General features: G+C 37.5%; 1 protein-coding gene across 1 annotated transcript in view; it reads left to right on the top strand.

The window, feature by feature from the left end:
• Window positions 1-27,154, top strand: part of LOC136864226 (lysine-specific demethylase 5A) — an 843,789-nt gene that overhangs the window by 496,207 nt on the left and 320,428 nt on the right. Inside the window, exons 19-20 of the mRNA XM_067140948.2 lie at window positions 7,971-8,109; window positions 26,288-26,467. Coding sequence (XP_066997049.2) covers window positions 7,971-8,109; window positions 26,288-26,467 — 319 coding nt within the window. The remainder of the gene's footprint in view (window positions 1-7,970; window positions 8,110-26,287; window positions 26,468-27,154) is intronic.

Genomic DNA, 27,154 nt, shown 5'->3' with positions numbered 1-27,154 from the left:
GAAGAGATCCGAATAAACCAGCATTAACTAAACCTACGAAGGGAAGGCTAAAGTCGTCTAGTCTTAAACCGTTTAGGAATGCTGAAAGAATGAATAATCCAAGAATACAATGTGCTTATATGGAAAAAAGACTAAAAGGCAGAAAAACAGTTGGAAGACCAAGAAAAAGATGGAACTGAGGGAAGATGTGGAGCAGAGGATGGAATTGGGACTTTGACATGAATAATGAGTCCTTGCTGGACAGACAACATTGGAGGGAGCTCTGTTACAACCACACTACCCAGTATGCTGGAAGCGCTCAACAATGATGATGTGGTAATTATTGGCAATGATGAAAAATGAAGAAAAAGTACTGTAGTTATTTTCAAACATTTTTCTTGTTTTTACTGGGCGAGTTGGCCATGCGGTTAGGGGCACGCAGCTGTGAGCTTGCATCCGGGAGATAGTGGGTTCGAACCCCACTGTCGGCAGCCCTGAATATTGTTTTCCGTGGTTTCCCATTTTCATACCTGTACCTTAATTAAGGCCATGGCCACAGCGGATCCCTTCCCACTCCTAGACCTTTCCTATTCCATCGTCGTTGTAAGACCTATTTGTGCCGGTGCGGCGTAACACAAATTTGAAAAAACTTTTTAAATGACAATGCGTGAAAAATTTGCATTGGAACTGATCCATTTTAATGCGCACAAAATAATCCAGTACTGTTAGAATTCTGGCATTATTCGGTTGTGATACATATTTCTTTTGCAGTGGATAGTAGTAAGGTCCAGTTTAACCATTTGCTTGTAAACTAGATGGCAGCTACCCATGAGATAAACTACCCAGGGGTGTAAATCACCTTTTACTTTGGCTTGTGTGCTACCTCTGCACAAGCAATAGATAGCCACACAGAGCTTGACACCAATATATGGGGTTGGCTAGAGATGCTGTTTGTCAGATGTATTAAGTTCATTTCGATGGTCTTATTTTCCTATATGTGCTAGCATACTTGCCAACCCTTCCGATTTACCCGGAAACTTTCCGGTTTTTAACTCGTCTTCCGATTTTCCGATTTATTTTAAATCCTTCCTATTTTCAACCAATATAACTTCTAGTACGGCCAATACTCTTCCCCTAGAATAAATACTTATGTGCTTGTGTAATTTACGAAATCTCATTTTCAAGCGTATTTATTTGATGCTTTATTTCGTGAGTGTTTCGTCCGGCGCCTTCGTGTATCGTGTTTCCCGCTCACCACATCAGCGTGTGAGAAGCCGCCTTTATACAGCTGGGGATTTGGGGTGTCGCAATCGTCCTGTAAGCAAGACAGGCTGGCGCGCAGGTTAACATCGTTTCTATGCGTAGTTTCGTCGGAGTGGCAGGCCACTTGTTTTTTCTTCCATTTCTATGCTTTCCCCCACTGCCAAAGTCGTATGTTAATAATGTATGGGACGTATTGAGTTGTTTTATATGTGGTAGTTTCGCGTATTTAAGTGCATCATTTTAATGAGTTGAATGTTTTTAAGGTGGTTGTATCGGTGACAGTTTTCAGGTACTTTTCTCGTTATGGCCAAAAAATATAACAAACCTTATCTCCAAGTGATCAGAGAAACCTATAAATTTCCGTTTATTTTACCGTCTGATAAAGAAAGTACCGTACCCTCTCGCGTAATTAACGCCCTTGCATTATTTAAGCATCCCAATATTTTTGGGTGCAAAGTGGAGAAAAAGAAATGTTCGCTTATTTGACGCACCCACAACTTCGAACATCCATCACGCAGCTCCGGATGCGTTTCGAAGTAAAGATGTCAATTACTCAAGTAGCAGGCTTCCTATTGCGAAAACGTGCATTCTAAACACAGGGCAACGTGCTGTTATTAGCGGGCAGGAAATCCCACTGCACTAGTTTTACGAGTGTTTCGGGTGCGGGACATTCTGTGATCTCAGAATTGTTTGTCAGTTCACAGTATTCGAGTAATACTGCATCCTACTAACTCGCGGTGATCAGTTACGCCGAAACATACGGGAATAGGGCAGCAAGTATTCAATGCCCAAATGAAAAACTTGCGCTTCTTTGGTAATAGAAGTGCACTTCAAGCGGCCAACAAGTCTCGCAAAGCATTTCGCGGACCAAAAAGCGGCAAGTTTCCGCAAGTGGAGGAGGATCTGCTTAAATATATGATTTTGTTTCGCAACGTTGGATAAGCCATTTCTCTCTAAATGCAGTATTTTAAAGAATGTGAAATAACCGCTGCACATGGAATCAGTGTCTCGGATTTTTGAAGGTTAGCCGAGGCTTGATTAATTTTATGAAGAGAAATGGACTTCTCTTTGGCGAAGAACATCATCATGCCAACAAATTACGAATCATTGAAACCATTTTCATTGCTTTGTGATTGAGAAGCGTAAAGAGAAGGAATATTCGATCTCCCTTATAGGAACCGCAGGTCAGACGCCAGTCAGTTTCTATATGCCACAAAGTCGAACAGTCGATAAGAAAGGAACATACAGTGTTATCGTACGCGCTACCGGAAGCAAAAAACGACGATGTTCTGCATGGCTTGCTGTAACAGCTGATGGCAGAAAGCTTGCACCTTACATTGTTCTAAAACGAAAAACAATGCCTAAAGCAAAATTTCCGCAAGTGTTCCACGTTCGTATTCAAGAAGAAGGGTGGATTGACACGTCACTCGTACAAGATTGGTTACGAACTGTTTGGGGTAATGTAGCAGGGTCCCTCCTTCGAAGCCCGGCTCTTTTCATGTTGGACAGTTTTTTATGATTATTTATTTATTTATTTATTTATTTATTTATTTATTGTATGGCAAGTATACAAAAGAAAAAGAAAATTTACACTATATACAAGGACAATAATGTTGGTAGCGTTCACGTTTACAAATCAATGTCCAGTTGCTGTAGCCATTCTAAGAAGGGGGGTGTTGCACTGATGACATCTTGGGCTGGTCCACCATACTTCCTCAGAGGGCACTCCTCAATAATGTGCTTGTTTAAAGGTGCCTAACATCTAAGGTCATCGGCCCGTTTTTTTTATTTTTTTTTTTTTTTTTTTGCCGGTATGTCATTGTTATATTACATGAATTGTACTTTTATTAGTTCATGTTTATTTCACTTCAGGTCGTAATGGGAAGAATATTTTCCAGTGTCGGTACTTCAATCCCACGTGTGTAACTTACCTGATGTGCCCTATTTGAATTTTCAGAAAAAATCTCACACCGGAATTTTACGCCAAATGAGGATAACCGCAAACGAGTTGAACCAATTGTGTTTATATTATATTTGATGTATCTTTGAAATGTAAATTAATTGTAAATATCTGAATTCCTTGAATAATTTACGCATCCGAAGTTTTCGCCTGTATTTTTCGTCAAAAAAGTGCGTTAATTACGCGAGAAAATACGGTATCATGCATTTTGTTGCGTGTGTTGGTGTGACATAAATATTATTATTCTCTTAAGTGTCATAAATGAGAATGATTAGGTACATTTTCTTGTAACCATTTTTATGTTTTGGTAGTTTAAGATTTTATATTTAATGGTCAATTCGTATTTTAACTGTAGATTTGTATGGCTTTTATCTTGACCTTTTTTCACCTAGACCGTGGAGGAATATGTGTGCTGAAGTCCAGGAATTAAAAAATCTTCCTATTTTTGGTTTCTAAATTTGGCAGGTATGTGCTAGTCTAACAAGGGGAGTCTGTAGTGTTCTGGACAATGATATGTGTCAAATTTCCATTCGGTGGGTTCAAAATCAATACTTATTTGGGATTAAAATCTCAGTATTTTAACATTTAAATTTATCAAAAACCAATGATAAGCTATCATGTAACCAGGGTTTCGGAGAGCATTCTCGCACAAGAGTGAGTCAAGGGGCTTGCTCTAAAATAATATTTTATTTCATTTCATTTCAATTCAAAGTTATTTTTCTCCCTGCTAATTTTCATGTCACAGTTTTCGTTGTGCTCAGTTTCATTCCATACACTTCGAACTTAATTTTCCACATATTAAGTTTGCTTTGTGTTCCCTCCTCCATTCCATCCCATACTGCTAGATCACCCACTGCCTTTAGGTCTTTCAGAATGTTACCATTAATATGAATGGAAGGGGTGAGGGGGCACTTCCTTGTTGTACTCCCTTGATTGTGTCAAACCATTCAGAGTATCTATCTCATGGGAGACTACTGGCAAAAATGAGTGCAATTGGATTAGACAAAAGAGTGACTGAATGGGTTGATATATTTCTAGAAAATAGATCTCAGAGAATTAGAGTAGGTAAAGCTTTATCTGACCCTCAGTATCTATCTCCTATATAAATACAACTTCTGCAGTTGGTATAAAACATTTAAATCTTGCTGATGAGTTACACAGGTATTCCAAGTTTTCTGAGACTCTTCCAGCTGACTTATCTAGGGACATTTCTGTGTCCTTTAGGTGTCCATGAACGCAATAATTACTCGATCCTTTCCTCTTTCCCAATACATTTCTATAAACATTCGCTTGGCAGATATCACATATGTTGTACCCCTGGCAGCCCTAAACCCATTTTGTTCCTCTTCTAAGATGGGCTCTAGTATTGCTCACTCTGGTTATAATGATCTTCTCCATAATCTTCAGGTGATGGGATGAGAATGTACCTCTTTAATTTACACATTTCCTCCTATTTCTCTTCTTGAAGATCATCTTTTGTTCACTCATCTAACACTTGGTTATCATTCTAGACTGCTCTAAGGACTCCGTAATACCACTGTACCCCTTGTGTACCGGCAGCTTGATTCATGTTAGCTGTAATTTCAACTACTCTGGCCGACTTATCATTTTCCATTTTGTGAAGTGTTGGCTCAACTTCAACCCATATAATTTGAATGTCTTTATTTGTTGATCTTTTACTTCCCTCCCTGGCACACATCTTATCAGATCCATTAAGGAGCTTGTCAGATAACTGTTTTGTGTTCCTGATGTGTTTCACATTTATGAACTACTTTTTGATCAGCTGTTTCTGTTGCGGTGATTGCTTCTTTGTAAGATCTTTTACTTTTCACAATTCTGTACAGCATTTTCACGTTCTCTTTACTGTCTTCTTCCAGTTTAGAAATGGTTATCTCTGTCACTCTCATTCCTTTCATTAGGCTTAGCTAATTCTGTGGCTTACTTGGTCTTATTTCTCTTTATTATTGAGTGGGAGTTCTCCCATATCATTTCTTTTGCCAAGGCTCCATGGCTAAATGTTTAGCATATCGGTTTTTGGTCACAGGGGTCCCGGGTTTGATTCCTGGCAGGGTCAGGAATTTTAACCATATTGGTTAATTTTGCTGGCATGGGGGCTGGGTGTGTGTGCCCATCATGACGCACAGGTCGCCTACGGGAGTCAAATCAAAAGATCTGCATCTGGTGAGCCGAACTTGTCCTTGGACACTCCCAGCACTAAAACCCATACGCCATTTCATTTCTTTCTTTTGCCAAATCCATAGGACCCCTAGATTCCTTCCATAACCTGTCCTATCTGTTCCTACTGGGGCATTGAAATTCCTAGTTACCACATCCTCCCCATCGGTGATGTTTTCCAGTTTTTCTAAGAAGTCTCTCTTTTAGTCTTCACTGCAACCCATTTGGGGAATGTGGATTTGAAGGACAGTTAAAGTTTTTCCTTTTAACCCTCTCCCTCGGATCACTGAAGCTACTCAAATGCAACTTTCCAGACTTTGTTTTTTTACAACTCCAGATCTGTAGAGCCAAGGTTTGAACAGTAATAAATATAAAACTGCTACTCCTATATACCTGTCGTTTTTACACGAGGGATGCATGTACCACTGTGGCAAAGGAAAATTAAAATTTCACTAACAAAAATTGGGGAGATTAATTTTGACAGATTAAAATAATGTGGAACATTTATTGCGGATGATTTGAACAACCGGAGAGATGTAACTCATACTTCAAATATAATAGTTTTTTTATTTCTAAGGGCATATTTAGTTTGAAAATTGTATTTTCACTATAATATAAATTATGTACTTGTAGGTTCCCATTTTAATTTTCTTTATTTTGTTGCTTCATTTTCATGTATTGGTTTGTATTGTCTTCGGAAAGTTGAAAAAGTTCTCTCCAAAAGACAATGAAAAATAGTCAAACACACTTGATTCCGCCAGTAAGTTGTGGAAAACACCTTGATATTCAGTAAAGGGATCGGGTGGAATATAATTCAAATTATGAGACCATTGTACAGACGTAGGCTTAATTCACTGAGAAATCTTTGCCAGCGGAGGTCCATCATCTTGCTGCATTTAACACCCCTCGTCTTCAAATCCTTCGACTTCTATCTCAAAATCACTATCACCACTGCTGTAGCTATCACGTTCATCGGTATAACCTCATAAATCAATACATTCGTCCTGCAAATACGGTGTTTCCTCATCAGAAACACAACCCACTGCTCACGATGCTTCCATTTCTGTTTATATTGAGTGCGAGCTTGCCGCGATATGTGCATCACATATTTCCAAAGGCATGTAAACTACTATCCAAAGATCACTAAACATTAAGATACATAGCAATCTTCTCTAAATACTCTCTAAAGAGTGCTAGTAGTTAACTCTAAAATTCACCAAGAGGTGGCAGAGGTATACGCTCCTAAAAAAACAGGTACGACCTAGTACGATATATGACTGAATGCGATTATTTTTCTGCTATTATTTAATGCGATATTTTAAGGAGGGGGTTAAGCACAATTTGACTTTGATTAGTCTCTCATTGATGATGGTGACATCCGAGAGGCTATCGATTTCTTTATAGAGAACGAAAACATTGCCATTCCTAGCCAATGATTTTTCCCCCCCTCTAATATGTACATATGGTTTACGTTTCTTTCTGAAGCCCGTTTTAACTTTTAAAGCAACACTTTAATTCTGTTCTGTTGATTTGCTAGGCCTATCACAGAATTAGATTTTATGTCAGGGTTTACTTCCCTAGCCTTTGAAGATCCCTGTTTGCCACAAGGCAGTGGTGTCCTCATCAGATTAATCCTTGGGAGGATGGGTTGCCTCCTCTGCCATATGCACCATACTGAAGAACTACTACTCTGCTGCTGATGCCGTTAAGGTCTGCACCCATAACCCTGTACATGGGTTCTGCATTATACCCTGCAGGACTGGGTCCCCTCCTGAATTTAGTCATCGCACCAGTATGGTTTACTGAAGTGGGAGATGCCCACCCCTGCAATGTGGTCATGCCAAGCAAGAATTACTCAAGTGGAGAATAGGGAAGGTGACACTAACTCCCTTGAACCGGTTTAGTGGTTGTATATGATGAACACAACCAAACACAAGAATTATCACACACACCCTAAAAATGTGGCACACTGTCATGATCAGGAAATAATTGCTATGCTTCATGGTAAGTGTACAGTATTGTATGTTTGGCACAACTGAGTGTGCAGCCATTGATCTCAGTTAACTAGTTTTGTAGCGTACAGCAATCTATCCAAATTTAAAATTTTAAATATCACCTTTTGAGATCATTTTTGTTGAAAAGTTTTCATTAAGCAAGGAATTTTTTTTTCCAAAATTTAAGGAGATAACTGTAGTCGATCCATTACGTGAGTAAGTAGGGTATGTAGGCTGAAAAGTAGTGTGCTCACCATCTATCTTTATTTAGTCCTAAGAGTCATATGTTCACCATATAAATTAGGATGTTCTCACATGTTGGACTCCCCCCTACATTTTGTAGTTGTAAATGGAAAAGACTGGGTTTTAATGCATGAGTGTGATGATTGACAAAGCTAAATTATTATTTTTTACTTGAAGAACGTTCCATACAATTGAAAGGGGTCTCATACCAAACTTGCCATATTTATCAGATCCTCAGTGTTGATGAGTGAAGTGTCCAGTTGACCTCTCAATGAATGTTCTGTTATACACCCTATAATTTCTTACAGGAGAGCCCATTTGATAATGTTTCTGAATGAAATATTCTTCTTTTGCAGTTCATTAATGACACTTGGGGATATTGAGAATTTCATAAAAGAAGGTGCTAATATTCCTGCTTATTTACCTAGTCTTAATGCTTTAGAGACTGCATTAGAAAAAGGAAAGGACTGGATGACTAAAGTTGAAGCAATGCAGGTATGTACATTTCCTTTCGACTTAAAATCATGATAGTTCGTTTACAGTGTTATTTGTATATCACATTTTTATTCATTTTTTACTTTTACTGTTTTTGACAGAAGTGTACATACTATATTTACTGTGGCAAAGTTAGGAAACTTGGTAAATATAGTTTGATAAAAGTAAAACCTTGATTACCAACACAAATTTTTGTAAATAGTTTTTTATAGTAGGTTACCTTACAAAAAAGGTGTGTTTAGATATTAGCCATACTAAGGATTATGGCCTTCTTCTTCCTTCAATGCTAAAGATCCTTTATCATTGGGGATATTTCTTTGTATCTCTTTTGTATTTCGTCGTGGAAGAAAGGAGAAATTAAAGGAACTTGCTAAGAAATTGAATCTAGCAAAGAAGTCAGCTAAGGATAACATGCCAACCAATAGTTGTATTAAATATGGTTGGACCTACACTTACAGCTAAATTCATCCAAGTTTGAAGCTACTGTATGTACATTTTAAAAACATTTCCATTGCATTTGTTGAGTGTATGTTAAGATTGAAGATATGTACATTTTAAACATAGATTTCCATTGAATTTGTTGATTGTATTTTATCTCACAATTTTTATGTATCACTGTTTTTTGTATATGTCTTTCTTCTTTGTTATTTTAGCTGATGATGACCTGTAGGCTAGGTCGAAGCATGTCCTATGTAGCTTTTTAGAGAGACCATTTACCAAATGGCAAATATTTTCGACTTTATACAATTAAATACTTTTAGAATTTTATCTTAGAGACCTGAAGTAGTAGCGAGGAGAGATCCTTCCTCAATACTTGGCAGGGACCAACCTACCCGCACCAGAAAGTATTCTTACTTATACCAGGTGAAATAGAAATATTTAATTCATTTCTATTCGTCCATCTTATATAGAGGAATTAAAATGGAAACAGCCTGAAACTAAATAGTGCCACCATTTTCTTTGTTCCTTGTCTTGTCTCCAGCAGGACCTAATCAGTCCAGACCAGGTGTCTTGTTCAGACCAATATATCAAATCAAATCAAAATCTCTTTATTTGCAAATGAGGTGTCTACCTCGGTGGCAAATGGTACACTAAAATACGTTATTGTCAAGCACTAAATTTTAAATTAACAAGAGAAGGAAATTTTTCTGGAATACAATAATATACAATTTACGCTAACAATTTTTTCTTTTAAACAAACAGATTATCCTTAATAAATTTATATTGTTTACAAAATTCTAATTTTAATATCTCCTATACTTACAATCTTAGTCAACTCATATACAGTATGTGGAATACTTCAAATAATACTATGCAACTGGTATAAGATAAAAATTTACATTGCATTTATTTACTTCTTTTTAACCCATTTTGGAACCTAATTAGCATAACAACCTGCTGCGTCTTAACCAGAGCCCCTTTTGCCACCACTGTTCAGAGTTCCTGAAGGGCCTTCACAGCTACCGTAGCGGTCTCAGGGCCCTCAAAGTCCCCACTGTACTTCACCCCTACAGGCAGTCCCCTACTTTGGCTGTCGAAACTCCATGGACCAGGGGATGGAATTAATTTTTTCACACATTTTTTATTTACAATAGCCTGCAGTGGTCAAATGCCCTCTAACATTTCATTTATTTTCCCTGTTACTGTTTATTCTCTTGAATATCTGTACACATTTTGGAAAAGGATCAAGCATTACCCCTGGTAAACTGTTCCACTCCTTCACGCCCTTCCCAATGAATGAAAATTTACCCTAATCGCTTCTGCTAAAATTCCTTCTAATTTTATACTTGTGGTCAGTTCTGCCGATATAATTATTTTCTAACTGAAGCGTCTCGCGGATTTCTCCCCATGCTTCTTTTCCTGTATAGGCTCTATATAATCCTATAAGTCTACTTTTCTCCTTTCTCTTACTTAAAGTTTCCCACCCAAGTTCCTCTAACATTTCTGATACACTACTTTTTCTCCTGAAATCCCCTGTTACAAATCTTGCTACTTTCCTCTGCACACTATCTATTTCTTTTATTAGGTAGGCCTATTCTTGGTGAGGATCTCAAACACTGTTTGCATATTCCAATAATGGACGAACCATACTTAAGTAACTTTTTTTCTTTTAATTCTTTGTTGCATCCTTTAAGTAGCCTCATTATGACATGTAACGATCTGTATGCTTTCCCAACAATATCATCAACATGACCCTTCCAGTGCAATTTACTTTCAAATCTCACACCTAAGTATTTGCACTTGCCATCTTTTGGGATAACTACCTCATCCAAAGTATATTCAAATTCATTTTTAAAGCTCCTGTTTGTAAATGTTGTAAGAGTTGATTTGCCTCCATTAACCTTCATATTATTTTCTTCAACCCATTGTTGGATACTCTCAAGGTCCCTTTGTAATTCTGAACAATCCTCAATATTATTTATTTCCCTATAAACAATTATGTCATCTGCATACAATCTTATTTATGATGTTATATTGTTCCCTAAATAATTTGGGTATATTATGAAAAGTAACGGACCGATTATACTACCCTGTGCAATTCCTTTCCAAACTTTCTCTTCCTGTGATATATTATTTCCTACTTCGACTTTCTGAACCCTTGAATTTAGAAATGTTCTTATCCAACGTGTAACCCTTACGTCCTATCCTGTTCCCTCCAATTGTAGCTCTAACCTATCTTTATCTGTCGTGCTTGCCGGGCTGAGTAGCTCAGGTGGTTGAGGTGTTGGCCTTATGACCCCAACCTGGCAGATTCGATCCTGACTGTCCAGTGGTATTTGAAGGTGCTCAAGTACGTCAGGGTCATGTCGGTAGATTTACTGGCACGTAAAAGTACTCCTGTGGGATGAAATCTGTGGGATAACATTCTGGCACCTTAGCATGTTTGAAAACCATCAAAGTAGTTAGTGCTACATAAGAACCATTATTATTATTATTATTATTATTATTATTATTATTATTATTATTATTATTATTATTATTATTACTATTATTATTATTATTATTATTACTATTATTATTATTATTATTATTACTATTATTATTTCTTCATGTTATTCAGCATCTGTGGATAATGCACTGACAACGAGAAGCCTGTTTATTGCATTGTGAGCTCGCTGGAGTCGCCACTATGTTGGATCTATAACTTATACCTTCATTCTTTCGTTATATGAAGATCATTAACCACTAGAAATCATGCCAAAAGAGAAGGCAGCTAAGAGTATTCTGCTTCAGCAGTTAAGGAAAAACTAGTATTTTGCAGAGTAGTCAATAGTACATATATTGCTGTTTTTTAATGCATAGATGCGTGCATATATTGCTGTTTTTTAATGCATGGATGCGTGCGTATTTTGCCATTTGTAGTGCATATGAATCTGACCTCTACTCATGATATCAGATAATAAAACACCTTTGTTGCCCACATTGGCAAGCACACACTACTGCACAACCATTTTATTACATCAACAGAGAGCAACTGTCTGTCCCTACAGTGAAACAATTTATGATTAAGAAAAAAAGACGAACAATAAAAACATTTTACGAACTTTGACATAGTAAAAATATAACCTAAACTCAATATACAAAGCACATTTTATACACAAAATGTATCAAAAGAATCCTGATACCAACACTAAGGATGATTGGAATAAAATACAGTGAAAGGAAAGTTCTCTATAATTTCAGCAGAAATCAAACTGGAGTAGTAAGAATTGAGGAATATGAAAAAGAAACAGCCGTCCAGACAGGAATGCAACAGGGTTGTTTCTTTCACACTATTTAATGTTTGTTTAGAACAGGCTGTTCAGAAGACCTAAAATAAATTTCGAAAATGAGTCTCGTTTCAAGGATAGAAAAGCAAACCACTGAGATTTGCCAAGGGTTATAACTACATCATTCGATGGCCAGGCAGGCATCAATTTTTGAAAATGAGACATAGCTCTCATAGTGCATTGGCACTGCTGGTGGCTTCAAATAGCCTATGCAGTGGCCTCCACGGTATGCACTAGCCTTGCGTCTTGGGTGGTGTGCTAAGTCCCAACTGACGAGCCTAACTTAGCACACGAGGGCGAAACGCAGGCAACCAAGAATGAGTTAGCTGGAAAATTTATAATGTCCAAAAACGGACCATTATATTGGTATTACATACCACTTAGTCAAGCAGCTTTCCTTCTTTCTCTCAATTCTTCCCAGCCCAAACTGCAACATTTTTGTAACGCTCCTCTTTTGATACAGATGTTGATTCCCATACCGAACTTAAAATATTTGTCCTGAATGAGTAAATTTATAATACCAATATAATGGTCCGTTATTGGACATTATAAATTTTCCGGCTAACTCATTCTTTGTTGCCTGCGTTTCGCCCTCGTGTGCTAAGTTAGGCTCGTCAGAATGAGTTAGCCGGAAAATTTATAATGTCCAATAACGGACCATTATATTGGTATTATAAATTTACTCATTCAGGACAAATATTTTAAGTTCCCTATGGGAATCAACATCTGTATCATCTGATGGCCAGGCAGGCATCAATTTTTGGAAATGAGACATAGCTCTCGTAGTGCATTGGCACTGCTGGTGGCTTCAAGTAGCCTATGCAGTGGCCTCCACGGTATGCACTAGCCTCGCGTCTTGGGTGGTGTGCTAAGTCCCAACTGACAAGCCTAACTTAGCACACGAGGGCGAAACGCAGGCAACAAAGAATGAGTTAGCCGGAAAATTTATAATGCTCCTCTTTTGTCGGAAATCACCCAGAACAAATCGAGCTGCTTTTCTTTGGATTTTTTCCAGTTCTTGAATCAGGTAATCCTGGTGAGGGTCCCATACACTGGAACCATACTCTAGTTGGGGTCTTACCAGAGACTTATATGCCCTCTCCTTTACATCCTTACTACAACCCCTAAACACCCTCATAACCATGTGCAGAGATCTGTACCCTTTATTTACAATCCCATTTATGTGATTACCCCAATGAAGATCTTTCCTTGTGTTAACACCTAGATACTTACAGTGATCCCCAAAAGGAACTTTCACCCCATCAACGCAGTAATTAAAACTGAGAGGACTTTTCCTATTTGTGAAACTCACAACCTGACTTTTAACCCTGTTTACCATTGCCTGCTGTCCATCTCACAACATTTTCGAGGTCACGTTGCAGTTGCTTACAATCTTGTAACTTATTTATCACTCTATAGAGAATAACATCATCCGCAAAAAGCCTTACCTCCGATTCCACTCCTTTACTCATATCATTTATATATATATATATAAGAAAACATAAAGGTCCGATAATACTGCCTTGAGGAATTCCCCTCTTAATTATTACAGGGTCAGATAAAGCTTCACCTACTCTAATTCTCTGAGATCTATTTTCTAGAAATATAGCATCCCATTCAGTCATTCTTTTGTCTAGTCCAATTGCACTCATTTTTGCCACTAGTCTCCCATGATCCACCCTATCAAATGCTTTAGACAGGTCAGTCGCGATACAGTCCATTTGACCTGAATCCAAGTTGTCTGCTATATCTTGCTGGAATCCTACAGGTTGAGCTTCAGTGGAATAACCTTTCCAAAAACCGACCTGCCTTCTATCGAACCAGTTATTAATTTCACAAACATGTCTAATATAATCAGAAAGAATGCCTTCCCTAAGCTTACGTACAATGCATGTCGAACTTACTGGCCTGTAATTTTCGGCTTTATGTCTATCACCCTTTCCTTTATACACAGGGGCTACTATAGCAATTCTCCATTCATCTGGTATAGTTCCCGCGACCAAACAATAACCAAATAAGTACTTCAGATATGGTACTATATCCCAACCCATTGTCTTTAGTATATCCCCAGAAATCTTATCAATTCCAGTCGCTTTTCTAGTTTTCAACTTTTGTATCTTATTGTAGATGTCATTGTTAACATATGTAAATTTTAATACTTCTTTAGCCTTAGTCTCCTCTTCTATCTGGACATTATCCTTGTAACCAACAATCTTTACATACTGCTGACTGAATACTTCTGTTTTTTGAAGATGCTCACATACACATTCCCCTTGTTCATTAATTATTCCTCGAATGTCCTTCTTTGAACCTGTTTCTGCTGTAAAATATCTATACATAGCCTTCCATTTTTCACTAAAATTTGTATGACTGCCAATTATGCTTGCCATCATGTTATCCTTAGCTGCCTTCATTGCTAGATTCATTCTAGTAAGTTCCTTCAATTTCTCCTTGCTTCCACAGCCATTTCTAATCCTATTTCTTTCCAGTCTGCACCTCCTTCTTAGTCTCTTTATTTCTCTATTATAATAAGGTGGGTCTTTACCATTCCTTACTTCCCTTAAAGGTACAAACCTGTTTTTGCATTCCTCAAAAATTTCTTTAAACCCATCCCAGAGTCTGTTTACATTTTTATTAACCGTTTTCCACCGATCATAGTTACTTTTTATTAACTGCCTCATGCCTGCTTTATCAGCCGTAAAGTACTGCTAAATTGTCCTACTTTTAAGACCTTCCTTTCTATCACATTTACGTTTTACTATGACAAAAACAGCTTCATGATCACTAATACCATCTATTACTTCGGTTTCTCTGTAGACTTCATCTGGTTTTACTAGCACCACATCCAAGATATTTTTCCCTCTGGTTGGTTCCATCACTTTCTATATCAGCTGTCCTTCCCATATTAACTTATTTGCCATTTGTTGGTCATGCTTCCTGTCATTCGCATTTCCTTCCCCAATTGACATCTGGTAAATTCAGATCTCCCACTACAATCACATTTCTTCCCTTGTCGTTTCCTACATAGCTGATTATCTTATCAAATAATTCTGAATCCGTGTCAGTGCTACCCTTCCCGGTCTGTACACTCCCAATATATCAAGTTGCCTATTATCTTTAGGCACGAGCCTTACACCTAGAATTTCATGTGTCTCATCTTTAACTTTTTCGTAGCTTACAACTTCTTCTTTCACTAGAATGAATACTCCCCTCTCCCACCATTCCTATCCTATCTCTACGATACACACTCCAGTTCCGTGAGAAAATTTCTGCATCCATTATATCATTTCTCAGCCATGATTCAACTCCTATTACAATATCTGGTAAATATATATCTATTAAATTACTCAATTCTATTGCTTTCTTTACAATACTTCTACAGTTCAACACTTACAATTTTATGTCATCCCTACTTGATTTCCAGTTCCCTGTTCCTTATCACTGCTTCCTAGGCCACCCCATTTCCCTGAATGTACCTCCCTATTACCCTTCCAAACAAATTTCCTAACTTATATGTACCACTGCGGTTTAAGTGAAGACCATCTGAGTGCAGATCCCTATCTCCTACCCACCCATTGGGATCTAGAAATTTCACTCCCAGTTTCCCACATACCCACTCCATAGTCTCATTTAAATCACCAATCACCCTCCAGTCAGTATCCTTCCTACACAGTATTCCGCTAATAACAATCTACGCTTTCTTAAACTTCACCCATGCTGTATTTACCAGATCCAACACATCTCCAACTATGTTGGAACTTATATCAGCTTGCCTTACGTTGTTGGTACCAACGTGAAACACTACCACCTTCTCCATCTCCTCCTCCCTCTCTTCTACTTTCCTCAACATCTGCCTCAACCTAATTCCTGGATAACATTCTCTCCTGGTACCCTTTCCTCCACACACTTTCCTCACGTGCCTAACGATGGAATCCCTCATGACCAGAGCCTCAACCCTACCCACCTCATTTGATCCCCTCCCCTCCTGGTCCGCCCTATCTTTCCTGATAGCTGCAGAAGCTACTTCCTCCCTTTTCTCCTTCCCATGATCCTTTCCTACCTTTTCCCTTCCTCCTACTTCCACACATCTCGGCATCAGTTCCCTGTCCCTGATCTTTCGTCTGTTGTTCTACCTGGAGTGACTCGTACCAATTCCGCACAGACACCTGTCCTGAATTCTGATCCTGAATAGAACCCTTAGCCTGCAATCTCCTTCCCCTTAGAACATTAGACCACCTGTCTTCTACAACTCTCCCTTTTCCTTCCCCTCCCTCTTGTACATTGCTGTACCTGTACATTGTTTGAGGGAGTCCTATCTTCCTTCCTGTCGTCTGTGAGAATCCTAATTATCTCCCTCAAACTCTCCAACTCCTCCTTCATACCCCTCAATGCCTCGCCACACCCACAGTTCGTACACTCGCGCTCCTTAGCCATTCTTTACGGAAAAAATAAAAATAAAATAACTTATCTGCAAAAAATAAATGAACAGAGGTATATATTGTCTGTTATAGTACTCAAAGATCACACAACAATAAGGTAATTATATACGACTACACTACAATACTACTCTATTTTTTATCCTACAACCCCTAACAGGATAAAAACTGCTGTTAATTACTGAATATCTAAAGGAATACGCAAGAACTACACAATTCCAAACTGCAATTAAGCCTATCCTAATTTACTAGAAAATTGAATCTAGCAAAGAAGGCAGCTAAGGATAACATGATGGCAAGCATAATTGGCAGTCATACGAATTTTAGTGAAAAATAGAAGGGTATGTATAGGTATTTTAAGGCAGAAACAGGTTACAAGAAGGACATTCCAGGAATAATTAATGAACAAGGGGAGTGTGTATGTGAGGATCTTCAAAAGGTAGAAGTATTCAGTCAGCAGTATGTAAAGATTGTTGGTTACAAGGATAATGTTGAGATAGAGGAAGAGTTAAGGCCAAAGAAGTAATAAAATTTACGTATGATAACAATGACATTTACAATAAGATACAAAAGTTGAAAACTAGAAAAGCGGCTGGAATTGATCAGATTTCTGGGGATGTACTAAAGACAATGGGTTGGGATATAGTACCATATCTGAAGTACTTATTTGATTATTGTTTGGTCGGAGGAGCTATACCAGATGAATGGAGAGTTGCTATAGTAGCCCCTGTGTATAAAGGAAAAAGTGATAGACATAAAGCTGAAAATTTCAGGCCAGTAAGTTTGACATGCATTGTATGTAAGCATTGGGAAGGCATTCTTTCTGATTATATTAGACGTGTTTGTGAAATTAATAACTGGTTCGATAGAAGGCAATTCGGTTTTAGGAAAGGTTATTCCACTGAAGCTCAACTTGTAGGATTCCAGCAAGATATAGCAGATATCTTGGATTCTGGAGGTCAAATGGACTGTATCGCGATTGACCTGTCTAAATTATTATTTATAAGTTTCATATTCCGTATTGATTGGATTCAATGTAATTGACAAGAAAAAAGTTCCACTGATCAATACATTTATTGTCAATGAATTATTGCACTAGTACCGGTTTTGGCCTATCTTGGCCATCATCAGCTAGCACACAAATTTACAGTCATTAGACAATATTACAAAGATGTTACGTTAGAGCATCCGGATGTCTAATGAAAAATGGAAGTAAAATATATTGCAGTATGTTGCGTTAAAATATCTCTGATTAAAAGTGGTGATGGTGTTAAACTAAAACCTATTGATTGAGCATGGACATGAGTACATAAACACATTAAAATATATATGCTACATCATAAGACACTAAAAAATAAACTATATTAAACACATTAAAACATGGTATATTTTAAAAACGTCTGTTAAAATTTGAGTTCATGTTGCGTTGCATTCATTCTTCAATCCTCTTGTAGTTCTTCTGTTGATTAAGTTGTATTAGGTGAATATCGAGAATGTTCTATGGCTGATATACTTTGTATTGGTATGTTATAAGAACTCTTGTCATTAAAATTTGAAAATTGAGTACTGTGCAATTCAACTTTTGATGTAGTCAGGTAAGATTTATATATACAGCAAGATAGGGTTTAATTTTAGAGCAGTTGGTGGCGACACCTCTCTCGTCTATGCACGTTATATGGTTGTTATTGTTGTTGCTGTGGAAGTTGTGTACCGATATAATTGGAGATTTTTAATTTTTCATTAGACACCCGGATGCTCTAACGTAACATCTTTTGTAATTTTGTCTAATGGCTGTAAATTTGTGTGCTAGCTGATGATGGCCAAGATAGGCCGAAACCGGTACTAGTGCAATAATTCATTCACAATAAATGTATTGACCTGTCTAAAACATTTGATAGGGTGGATCATGGGAGACTACTGGCAAAAATGAGTGCAATTGGACTAGACAAAAGAGTGACTGAATGGGTTGCTATATTTCTAGAAAATAGATCTCAGAGAATTAGAGTAGGTGAAGCTTTATCTGACCCTGTAATAATTAAGAGGGGAATTCCTCAAGGCAGTATTATCGGACCTTTATGTTTTCTTATATATATAAATGATATGAGTAAAGGAGTGGAATCGGAGGTAAGGCTTTTTGCGGATGATGTTATTCTGTATAGAGTGATAAATAAGTTACAAGATTGTGAGCAACTGCAACGTGACCTCGAAAATGTTGTGAGATGGACAGCTGGCAATGGTATGTTGATAAACGGGGTTAAAAGTCAGGTTGTGAGTTTCACAAATATCAAAAGTCCTCTCAGTTTTAATTACTGCGTTGATGGGGTGAAAGTTCCTTTTGGGGATCATTGTAAGTATCTAGGTGTTAATATAAGGAAAGATCTTCATTGGGGGTAATCGCATAAATGGGATTGTAAATAAAGGGTACAGATCTCTGCACATGGTTATGAGGGTGTTTAGGGGTTGTAGTAAGGATGTAAAGGAGAGTGCATATAAGTCTCTGAAAAGACCCCAACTAGAGTATGGTTCCAGTGTATGGGACCCTCACCAGGATTACCTGATTCAAGAACTGGAAAAAATCCAAGGAAAGCAGCTCGATTTGTTCTGGGTGAATTCCGACAAAAGAGTAGCGTTACCAAAATGTTGCAATGTTTGGGTTGGGAAGAATTGAGACAAAGAAGAAGAGCTGCTCGACTAAGTGGTATGTTCCGAGCTGTCAGCAGAGAGATGGCGTGGAATGACATTAGTAGACGAATAAGTTTGAATGGCGTTTATAAAAGTAGGAAAGATCACAATATGAAGATAAAGTTGGAATTCAAGAGGACAAACTGGGGCAAATATTCATTTATAGGAAGGGGAGTTAGGGATTGGAATAAGTTACCAAGGGAGATGTTCAATAAATTTCCAATTTCTTTGAAATCATTTAGGAAAAGGCTGGGAAAGCAACAGATAGGGAATCTGCCACCTGGGCGTCTGCCCTAAATGCAGATCAGTGTTGATTGATTGATTGATTGATTGATTGAATATTTTACAATAATAAAATAAGCATACTAAATTCTGATAGGATATTAGTCTACTCGTATACTACTGTACAGTACACTACAGTAATTTTTAAACTACTGTCCGATGTATCTTAGTTACAATACCGGTACCATATGTCACTACTAAGCACAAACGGAAATGAAATTTGCAAGAACTACTGTACCCAAAGATTACCAACAAAGCTAAATGCTTAGACAAATTATTATTAGAACTATGCTCTAATAGATACACACAAAAGATAACACAGGAATATAGTAGGCAAGATACGCCACTATCTAAATATACTGTATCTACATTACAATGTATCTGCACTACAATTTTCAGCTGAAGTGTGGTTACATGAACTTTTACTGCTGGTGAATTAGTATTATTTTCCCTACTACGCAGGACGGAGAATAAAAGTGTCCTTAAATGCTGAGAATAAGAGGTTGTCTACTATAATTTCTGTCAAAACCATGCCGGGGGCTTGAAATGCAGTATTATTGGGATATAGGAATTTTATTATTAACTTTTACTCGATCAATAAACTAAGGTGGAAAGTACAAAGTATGCAGGAAACTAAGACTACAAATTACGGGAATAATGAATCAGCCGACTTTGTATTTATTTACACAACTATCATGTGCATGTAGCAACAATCGTCAACAATCCAAAATACTGTTAAATACCGTAATTATCCAGTGAAATTACCGTGAATTCTCATTAACTTCTCTTTAACTTCTCTTTAAATCGATGTTTACAGGCTTATTGTGTTATTCAAAGCAACAAACTATCACCTTCGCGACAGTTTGAACGTATATCTGTACGAAATATCAGAAAAGTAGCAGCGGAAATTACAATGAGTTACAACTCATGATAATCTGCCATTGTAAATATTATACCAAAGAACCTACAGATATTTAAAAATATTGTTTTAAAAGTTAATATTATTACCTAAAATATTTCCTAAGCCTAAATTCAAAATAAAGTACACCTAGCTAGCCTACTTAACCTAGAAAACGTAATCTACTGAACACCAATTGAATTACTTGTTATAAAATTCAAATAATACTACTCCCAATTTCTATCAACAAGCACTCATTGAGAAGAATTTTGATCACTGCTCCAAGTGCTGAGCCATGAACTGCTCTATTGTAGGGTAAGTCAGAATATTTCACTTCCACTTTTGACAGAAAATCACAGAATTCAATGGTTTTGTCCATGAGAACGAATGAAGTTCACCATTGACACAACTGGTTCAAAAACACACAATAGATTTGGATATTTCCCACTAAGACCTGCTGGTGAATAATACACTGCATAACTATAGGCTTTAAACACTTTGAATTTTGACAAACCTTGAAAATGTTTCCTACTAAGCCTATGCCTGTTTACCACCATCAGTGGTGGCGTATTTTAGCTGACTTTACTTCAGATTTTACTATGTTAACTTTTTCTCGCTCTCCTTAAATGTTTTCGCCCGTAGTTCTTCCACGCAGAGTATTTGTAGAAGCGAATTCCTTAGTCGCTTTAAAGTCGGCATTGACTCTTTGAATAAACAGCACCAACTGAGCAGTATCTGTAATATCTGTTGAGTCTTCAAGACCCAAGGAATACCACTCAAAATCGTTTGCCTTTTAATTAATTGTTTACTGATGTGCTCTCAATATTCTCAACTCCTTCAAGTAACTTTTGTCGCAGAAAGCTGATAGTATTAAATAAATTTAATTTCTGTTAACACGTTGTGACTGATACAATCAAACATGACTTGATTGACTTACCATCAGTAAACGGTTTTCCTTCCTTGGCTAACAAATGAGCTACTCATAAACTTACTTTAGTTGTAGGCTCATTTTGGTTTTTCATTTTTTGAAAAAACTGTGGAATAATAAATACTTCCTTTTAAATTTTATAATTTGTCTGGTCGTTCCTTTCCTGTGAGTGGGATATGTTGTGGTGAATGCTTAGTCTTGTAACGTGGACGTGTATTGCACTCTTTTATTACAGCTACAGTGTCACTGTACAATAAATATTGTACAATAAAAACCTGCCATCTAATTCAGGAACAGAATAATTCTCAGTCCAATCTGTCTTAAAAGCACAGAACTCGGAAGTCCACCTTTTCCCTTCTTTTGTGTTTCCGACAGCAACATGATGGATATGCACTGGTATTAAAACAAGGACAATTTGAAATGTTTAAGTATTTGGAAATTTAAAATCCATTCTTAGCTCGTGGGCCATAGAATAAGGAACAGTGGGCTGTAGTTTTGTTATCCCCTTACAGAAATGAAGTCTCGCAGCTTCTCATGCACACCAACCCAATCTTGATTATCATCAGTTACGACCAAAAGGGAGGGGTATCAATTTCAGAGAGTGAACTATCGGAAACGTATGAATGGGGGGGAGGGGGTGGAAAGGCGGTGCTGTAATGAGTGCAGTATCAGAGATATATGTTCATCGAAAGCGGGGTAGCAGCCTTTAGGAAGTTGCAAGGGCGGCAGTCTGGATGATTGACTGATATGGCCTTGTAATAATACTCAACATGGCTTAGCTGTGCTGATACTGTTACACGGCTGAAAGCAACGGGAAACTACAGCCTTAACTAACTCCCGAGGAATGAATGATGTACTGATGATGGCTTCCTCCCGGGTAAAATATTCCAGAGGTAACCTAGTCCCCCATTCGGATCTACGGTTGGGGACTACGCGAGAGGGGGCGATCATCAGGAAGATGGATACTGACATTCTGCGAGTTGGAGCATGGAATGTTAGAAGTTTGAATCGTTGTGGTAGGTTAGAGAATCTGAAAAGGGAGATGGATAGACTAATGTTAGATGTAGTTGGTATAAGTGAAGTACGTTGGCAGGAAGAACAGGATTTTTGGTCAGGCGACTACCGAATTATCAACACAAAATCAAACAGGGGAAATGCAGGAGTTGGTTTAATAATGAATAAGAAAGTAGGGCAGCGGGTAAGCTACTACGACCAGCATAGTGAAAGAATTATTGTCTTCAAGATAGACACCAAGCCAATGCGCACCAAAATAGTGGAGGTCTATATGCCTACTAGCTCAGCGGATGATGAGGAAATCAAAGGAACATATGAAGATATAGAAGATTTAATACAATATGTAAAAGGTGACTAGAATTTGATTGTGATTGGAGATTGGAATGCGGTGGTAGGCCAAGGAAGATAGGGTAATACAGTAGGAGAATTCGGATTGGGACAAAAAGTGAAAGAATAAGTCGGCTGGTTGAATTCTGCACTGATCATAATTTAGTCCTTGCCAATACTTGGTTGAAACACCACAAACAACAGCTTTATACGTGGACAAGACCTGGAGACACTGGAAGGTATCAAATAGACTTCATTATGATTAGTCAGAGATTCAGAAACCAGGTGTTGGATTGCAAAACTTTTCCAGGAGCGGACGTGGACTCTGACCACAACTTGTTGGTCATGAAATGCCATCTGAAGCTGAAGAAATTGAAGAAAGGAAAGAATGCAAAAACATGGGATCTAGACAAGTTGAAAGAAAAGAGTGTGAAGGATTGTTTCAAGGAACATGTTGCAAAAGGACTAAATCAAAAGGCTGAAGGAAACACAATAGAGGAAGAGTAGATAGTCATGAAAAATGAAGTCAGCAGGGCTGCTGAAGAAATGTTAGGAAGGAAGGAAAGAGCAACTAAGAATCAATGGATAACTCCCAAGATACTAGACCTGATTGATGAACGACGAAAATACAAGAATGCTAGAAATGAAGAGGGCAGAAAAGAATACAGGCAATTAAAGAATGAAGTGGATAGAAAGTGCAAGGTAGCTAAGGAAGACTGGCTGAAGGAGAAGTGCAAGGATGTCAAAGGTTGTGTGGTCCTAGGAAAGGTAGATGCTGCATTCAGGAAAATCAAGGAAACCTTTGGAGAAAGGAAATCTAGGTGTATGAAAATTAAGAGGTCAGATGGAAAACCACTTCTAGGGAAAGAAGACAAAGCAGAAAGATGGCAGGGACATATCCAACAGTTTTATCAAGTGAAGATGTAGATAATTTGGTTCTGGAACAAGAAGAGGCTGTTGATTCTGATGAAATGGGAGACCCAGTTTTGGGGTCAGTTTGACAGAGCTGTGAGCGACGTAAATAGAAACAAGGCACCTGGAATTGATGACATTCCCTTTGAATTATTGACTGCCTTAGGAGAAGCCAGCATGGCAAGGTTATTCCATTTAGTGTGTAAGATGTATGAGACAGGAGAAGTTCCATCCGATTTTCGGCAGAATGTTGTTATACGTATTCCCAAGAAAGCTGGTGCTGACAGGTGTGAAAACTATTCCACCATTAGTTTAGTATCTCATGCCTGCAAAATTTTAACACGCATTATTTGCAGAAGAATGGAAAAGCAAGTTGAAGCTGAGTTGGGAGAAGATCAATTTGGCTTCAGAAGAAATGTAGGAACACGTGAAGCAATCCTGACTTTACATCTGATCTTAGAGGATCGAATCAAGAAGGATAAGCCCATGTACATAGCATTCATAGATCTAGGAAAGGCATTTGACAGTGTTGATTGGACCAAGCTATTTAAGATTCTGAAGGTGATTGGGATCAGATTGCGAGAACGAAGAATTATCTACAATCTGTATAAAAATCAGTCTGCAGTGATAAGAATCGAGGGCTTTGAAAAAGTGGCAGCAGTCCAGAAAGGAGTGAGGCAAGGCTGCAGTTTGTCCCCCCTCCTTTTCATTGTTTACATAGAACAGGCACAAGTCCAAAACAAAAGCAATAGAGTGCAGTCTAACAAAGGCAGGTGATGCGGGAAATATTATACTAGAAAATGATGTCTTAAAGGAAGTAGATGAATTTTGCTACTTGGGTATTAAAATAACTAACAATGGCAGAAGTAAGGAGGACATAAAATGCAGATAAGCACAAGCAAGGAAGAGCTTTCTTAAGAAAAGATATTTGCTCACTTCAGTCATTGATATACGAATTAGAAAGATGTTTTTGATGACTTTCGTGTGGAGCGTGGCATTGTATGGAAGTGAAACATGGACGATAACTAACTCAGAAAGAAAGAGAATAGAAGCTTTTGAAATGTGGTGGTACAGAAGGCTGCTGAAGGTGAGATGGATAGATCGAATCACAAATGAAGAGATGCTGAATCGAATTGGCGAGAGGAGATCTATTCGGCTAAATTTGACTAGAAGAAGAAATAGAATGACAGGACACGTCTTAAGACACCCAGGACTTGTTCAGTTGGTTTTTAAAGGAAGTGTAGGTGATAAGAATGGTAGGGGCAGACCAAGGTATGAATATGACAAGCAGATTAGAGCAGATGTAGGATGCAGTAATTATGTAGAAATGAAAAGGTTAGCACAGGATAGGGTGGCATGGAGAGCTGCATCAAATCAGTCTGTGGACTGATGACTCGAACACAACATGATCAGTCATCAGTAATCTACATTTATGGCTGTCGCCCAGGTGGCAGATTCCCAACCGTATGTACCTAGCCTTTTCTTAAATGATTTCAATGAACTTGGACATTTATTGAACATTTCTCTTAATAAACTATCGAAATCCCTAATTCCTCTTCCTATACATTAGTATTTACCTCAATTTGTCCTGTGGAGTTTCAACTTTTTATTATGATCTTTCCTACATTTAGAAGCTCCACTCAAGCTTGTTTGTCTACTAATGTCTTTCCACACAATCTCTCCGCTGACAGCTTGGAAGATACCCCTAATTCCAGCAGCTCATCTCATTAGATTGAAAGGAAGCATGTGAGCATAGGAATGATTGAATGAATGGGTGATTAGTTAACTGTTGACAGAGGAAATGGATGAGCAGTGAGAAATTAAGTTCAGTAGAACCCTTCTTAACCGAACTTCGCTTTACCAAAACCCGGCTTAACCGAAATGCTCTGGCAAAATTATATTTTAATATTTTGTTTTTACCCTCTCGATCTTCGCTGTCGATATTAGTAATTCTCTTGCTATATGTGCTGAGAGCTACTAGGCAAACCTTATATCGATATAACTTATGCCTGAATGCGTGTGTAGCATGAAGCAAAACAATTTCCTACCCTCTAGTTCATTCCATGATACATTTTTTTCTTGAACAAGCAGGGGTTATTATTACTGTATTATAATTATTATCATCATAATTGTTATTATTATTATTATTATTACCGCATTATTCATCATGAAGATTATGCAGACGACTCAAACCATCCCATCGTCGCCATAAGACCTATCTGTGTCGGTGCAACGTAAAGCAACTAGGAAAAAAAAAAAAAAAAAAAAAAAGCAGTTCTGAGAATCGAGTTACAGCAGATGATGGATTTAATGTATTGGAGGTAAGATTTATTTCGATTTTTTATCAAAATACAGTACCACATGCTTTATTTACAATACTGTAATTAAATTACTGTATACAATATTCAGTTCAGTAGTAACAAAAAAAGAATTGTTTCATTATTTCAGATTGCTTTGCGCTTTCTTGAACAAAGAAATAAATCTACACCAGCTGATGTATTGTTGTTTAAACAGTGGCACAACATAGCTGCATGACAGCATTGCGCCAAGCTTAACAGAGTTAATGCATTTTTATTTCGACATTTAACTTCTGAAAATATTTACCATTTGTCATCCGAAAAAAAAAAAGTGGATAAACGGGGTTCTACTGCATACATGTTTTGCAGTATTTTGTAAACCCTGTAAATATAATAAATCTCCCTTAAGTTAGGTCTGGGGATAATAATGCTGTAATGAAAATGTAAATACCGTTAGCTGTGAACACATTGAAATGAAATTTTATCGTCAATTTGTTGAGAATGGATGACGTGGCTAAAGCAGATGTTCATGAATTAGAACTGTAGTAATGCAATGCTATCCTTGGCAAAAAGTTATACTGGTACCATACTGACAGAATTGAAGAATTGCTGTTTTCTTTTCTGTTTTCTAGAGTGGTGAAAATTATCCATATTTTGATGCTGTGGAAGAGCAAGTGATTCGAGGACGAAAAATTCTAGCTCGCCTGGATCCATTGCCACAGCTGGAAGAACATCTGAATGCTGCCAAAGCTTGGAAAGAGAGAGCAGCACGAACGTTTTTACGTAAAAATTCTCACTATACACTAATGGATGTAAGTTGATACAATATGTTGATACAATTTGATATGTTGATACAATTTTTGTGCCATATTATTTAAATTTTGTTTTTTGTTTATTTACTGTTGAAGTGTACTGTATATAACAGTATATAACTGATTTAAATTTGCCTTGTTTTGATAACATCATTGACTTCGCACCTTAATCGTAAACTCTGTCAGACTCTTTATCCAATATATAATAAGAACACTCTCGTATAATATGTAATTTGCAAAATGTCACGTAAGGTAACCTAGTGAACCAGCCCAGGTAATTTAAAATTACAGTTAATACAAGCTTAAAGAGGAGGATATCCCACTTCATATAATTGCCTATTACCAACAGGTGATTCTAGAAAAAAAAGTGCCTAACAATCTTACAAACTATTACACTTTAGGTAGAAACCAGATTACAATAACAACATCTAACCAGCTCTTAGAACTGCGAAGAAACTCTTCTAGTTTCCAGCCAATGCAACTTAATACACACTTTACTTGGCATTACACGAAGGTGCGTAAAACCTTGCTACTTCATTATAAGGAACCTTGAATAACATTACCCATGGCTTTACAATTCATAATCAAGGACTTTACGATTTAAACATCCCCATGCAAGGGGTACGACATGCCTCATCAAACAAACTGCCACAGCAGAAGTGAAAAACAGTACAAAAAATAACGAGC

This window comes from Anabrus simplex, chromosome 2 (genome assembly GCF_040414725.1).
Source record: "Anabrus simplex isolate iqAnaSimp1 chromosome 2, ASM4041472v1, whole genome shotgun sequence".
Taxonomy (NCBI): domain Eukaryota; kingdom Metazoa; phylum Arthropoda; class Insecta; order Orthoptera; family Tettigoniidae; genus Anabrus; species Anabrus simplex.
This window is presented reverse-complemented; position numbering and strand designations above follow the sequence as displayed.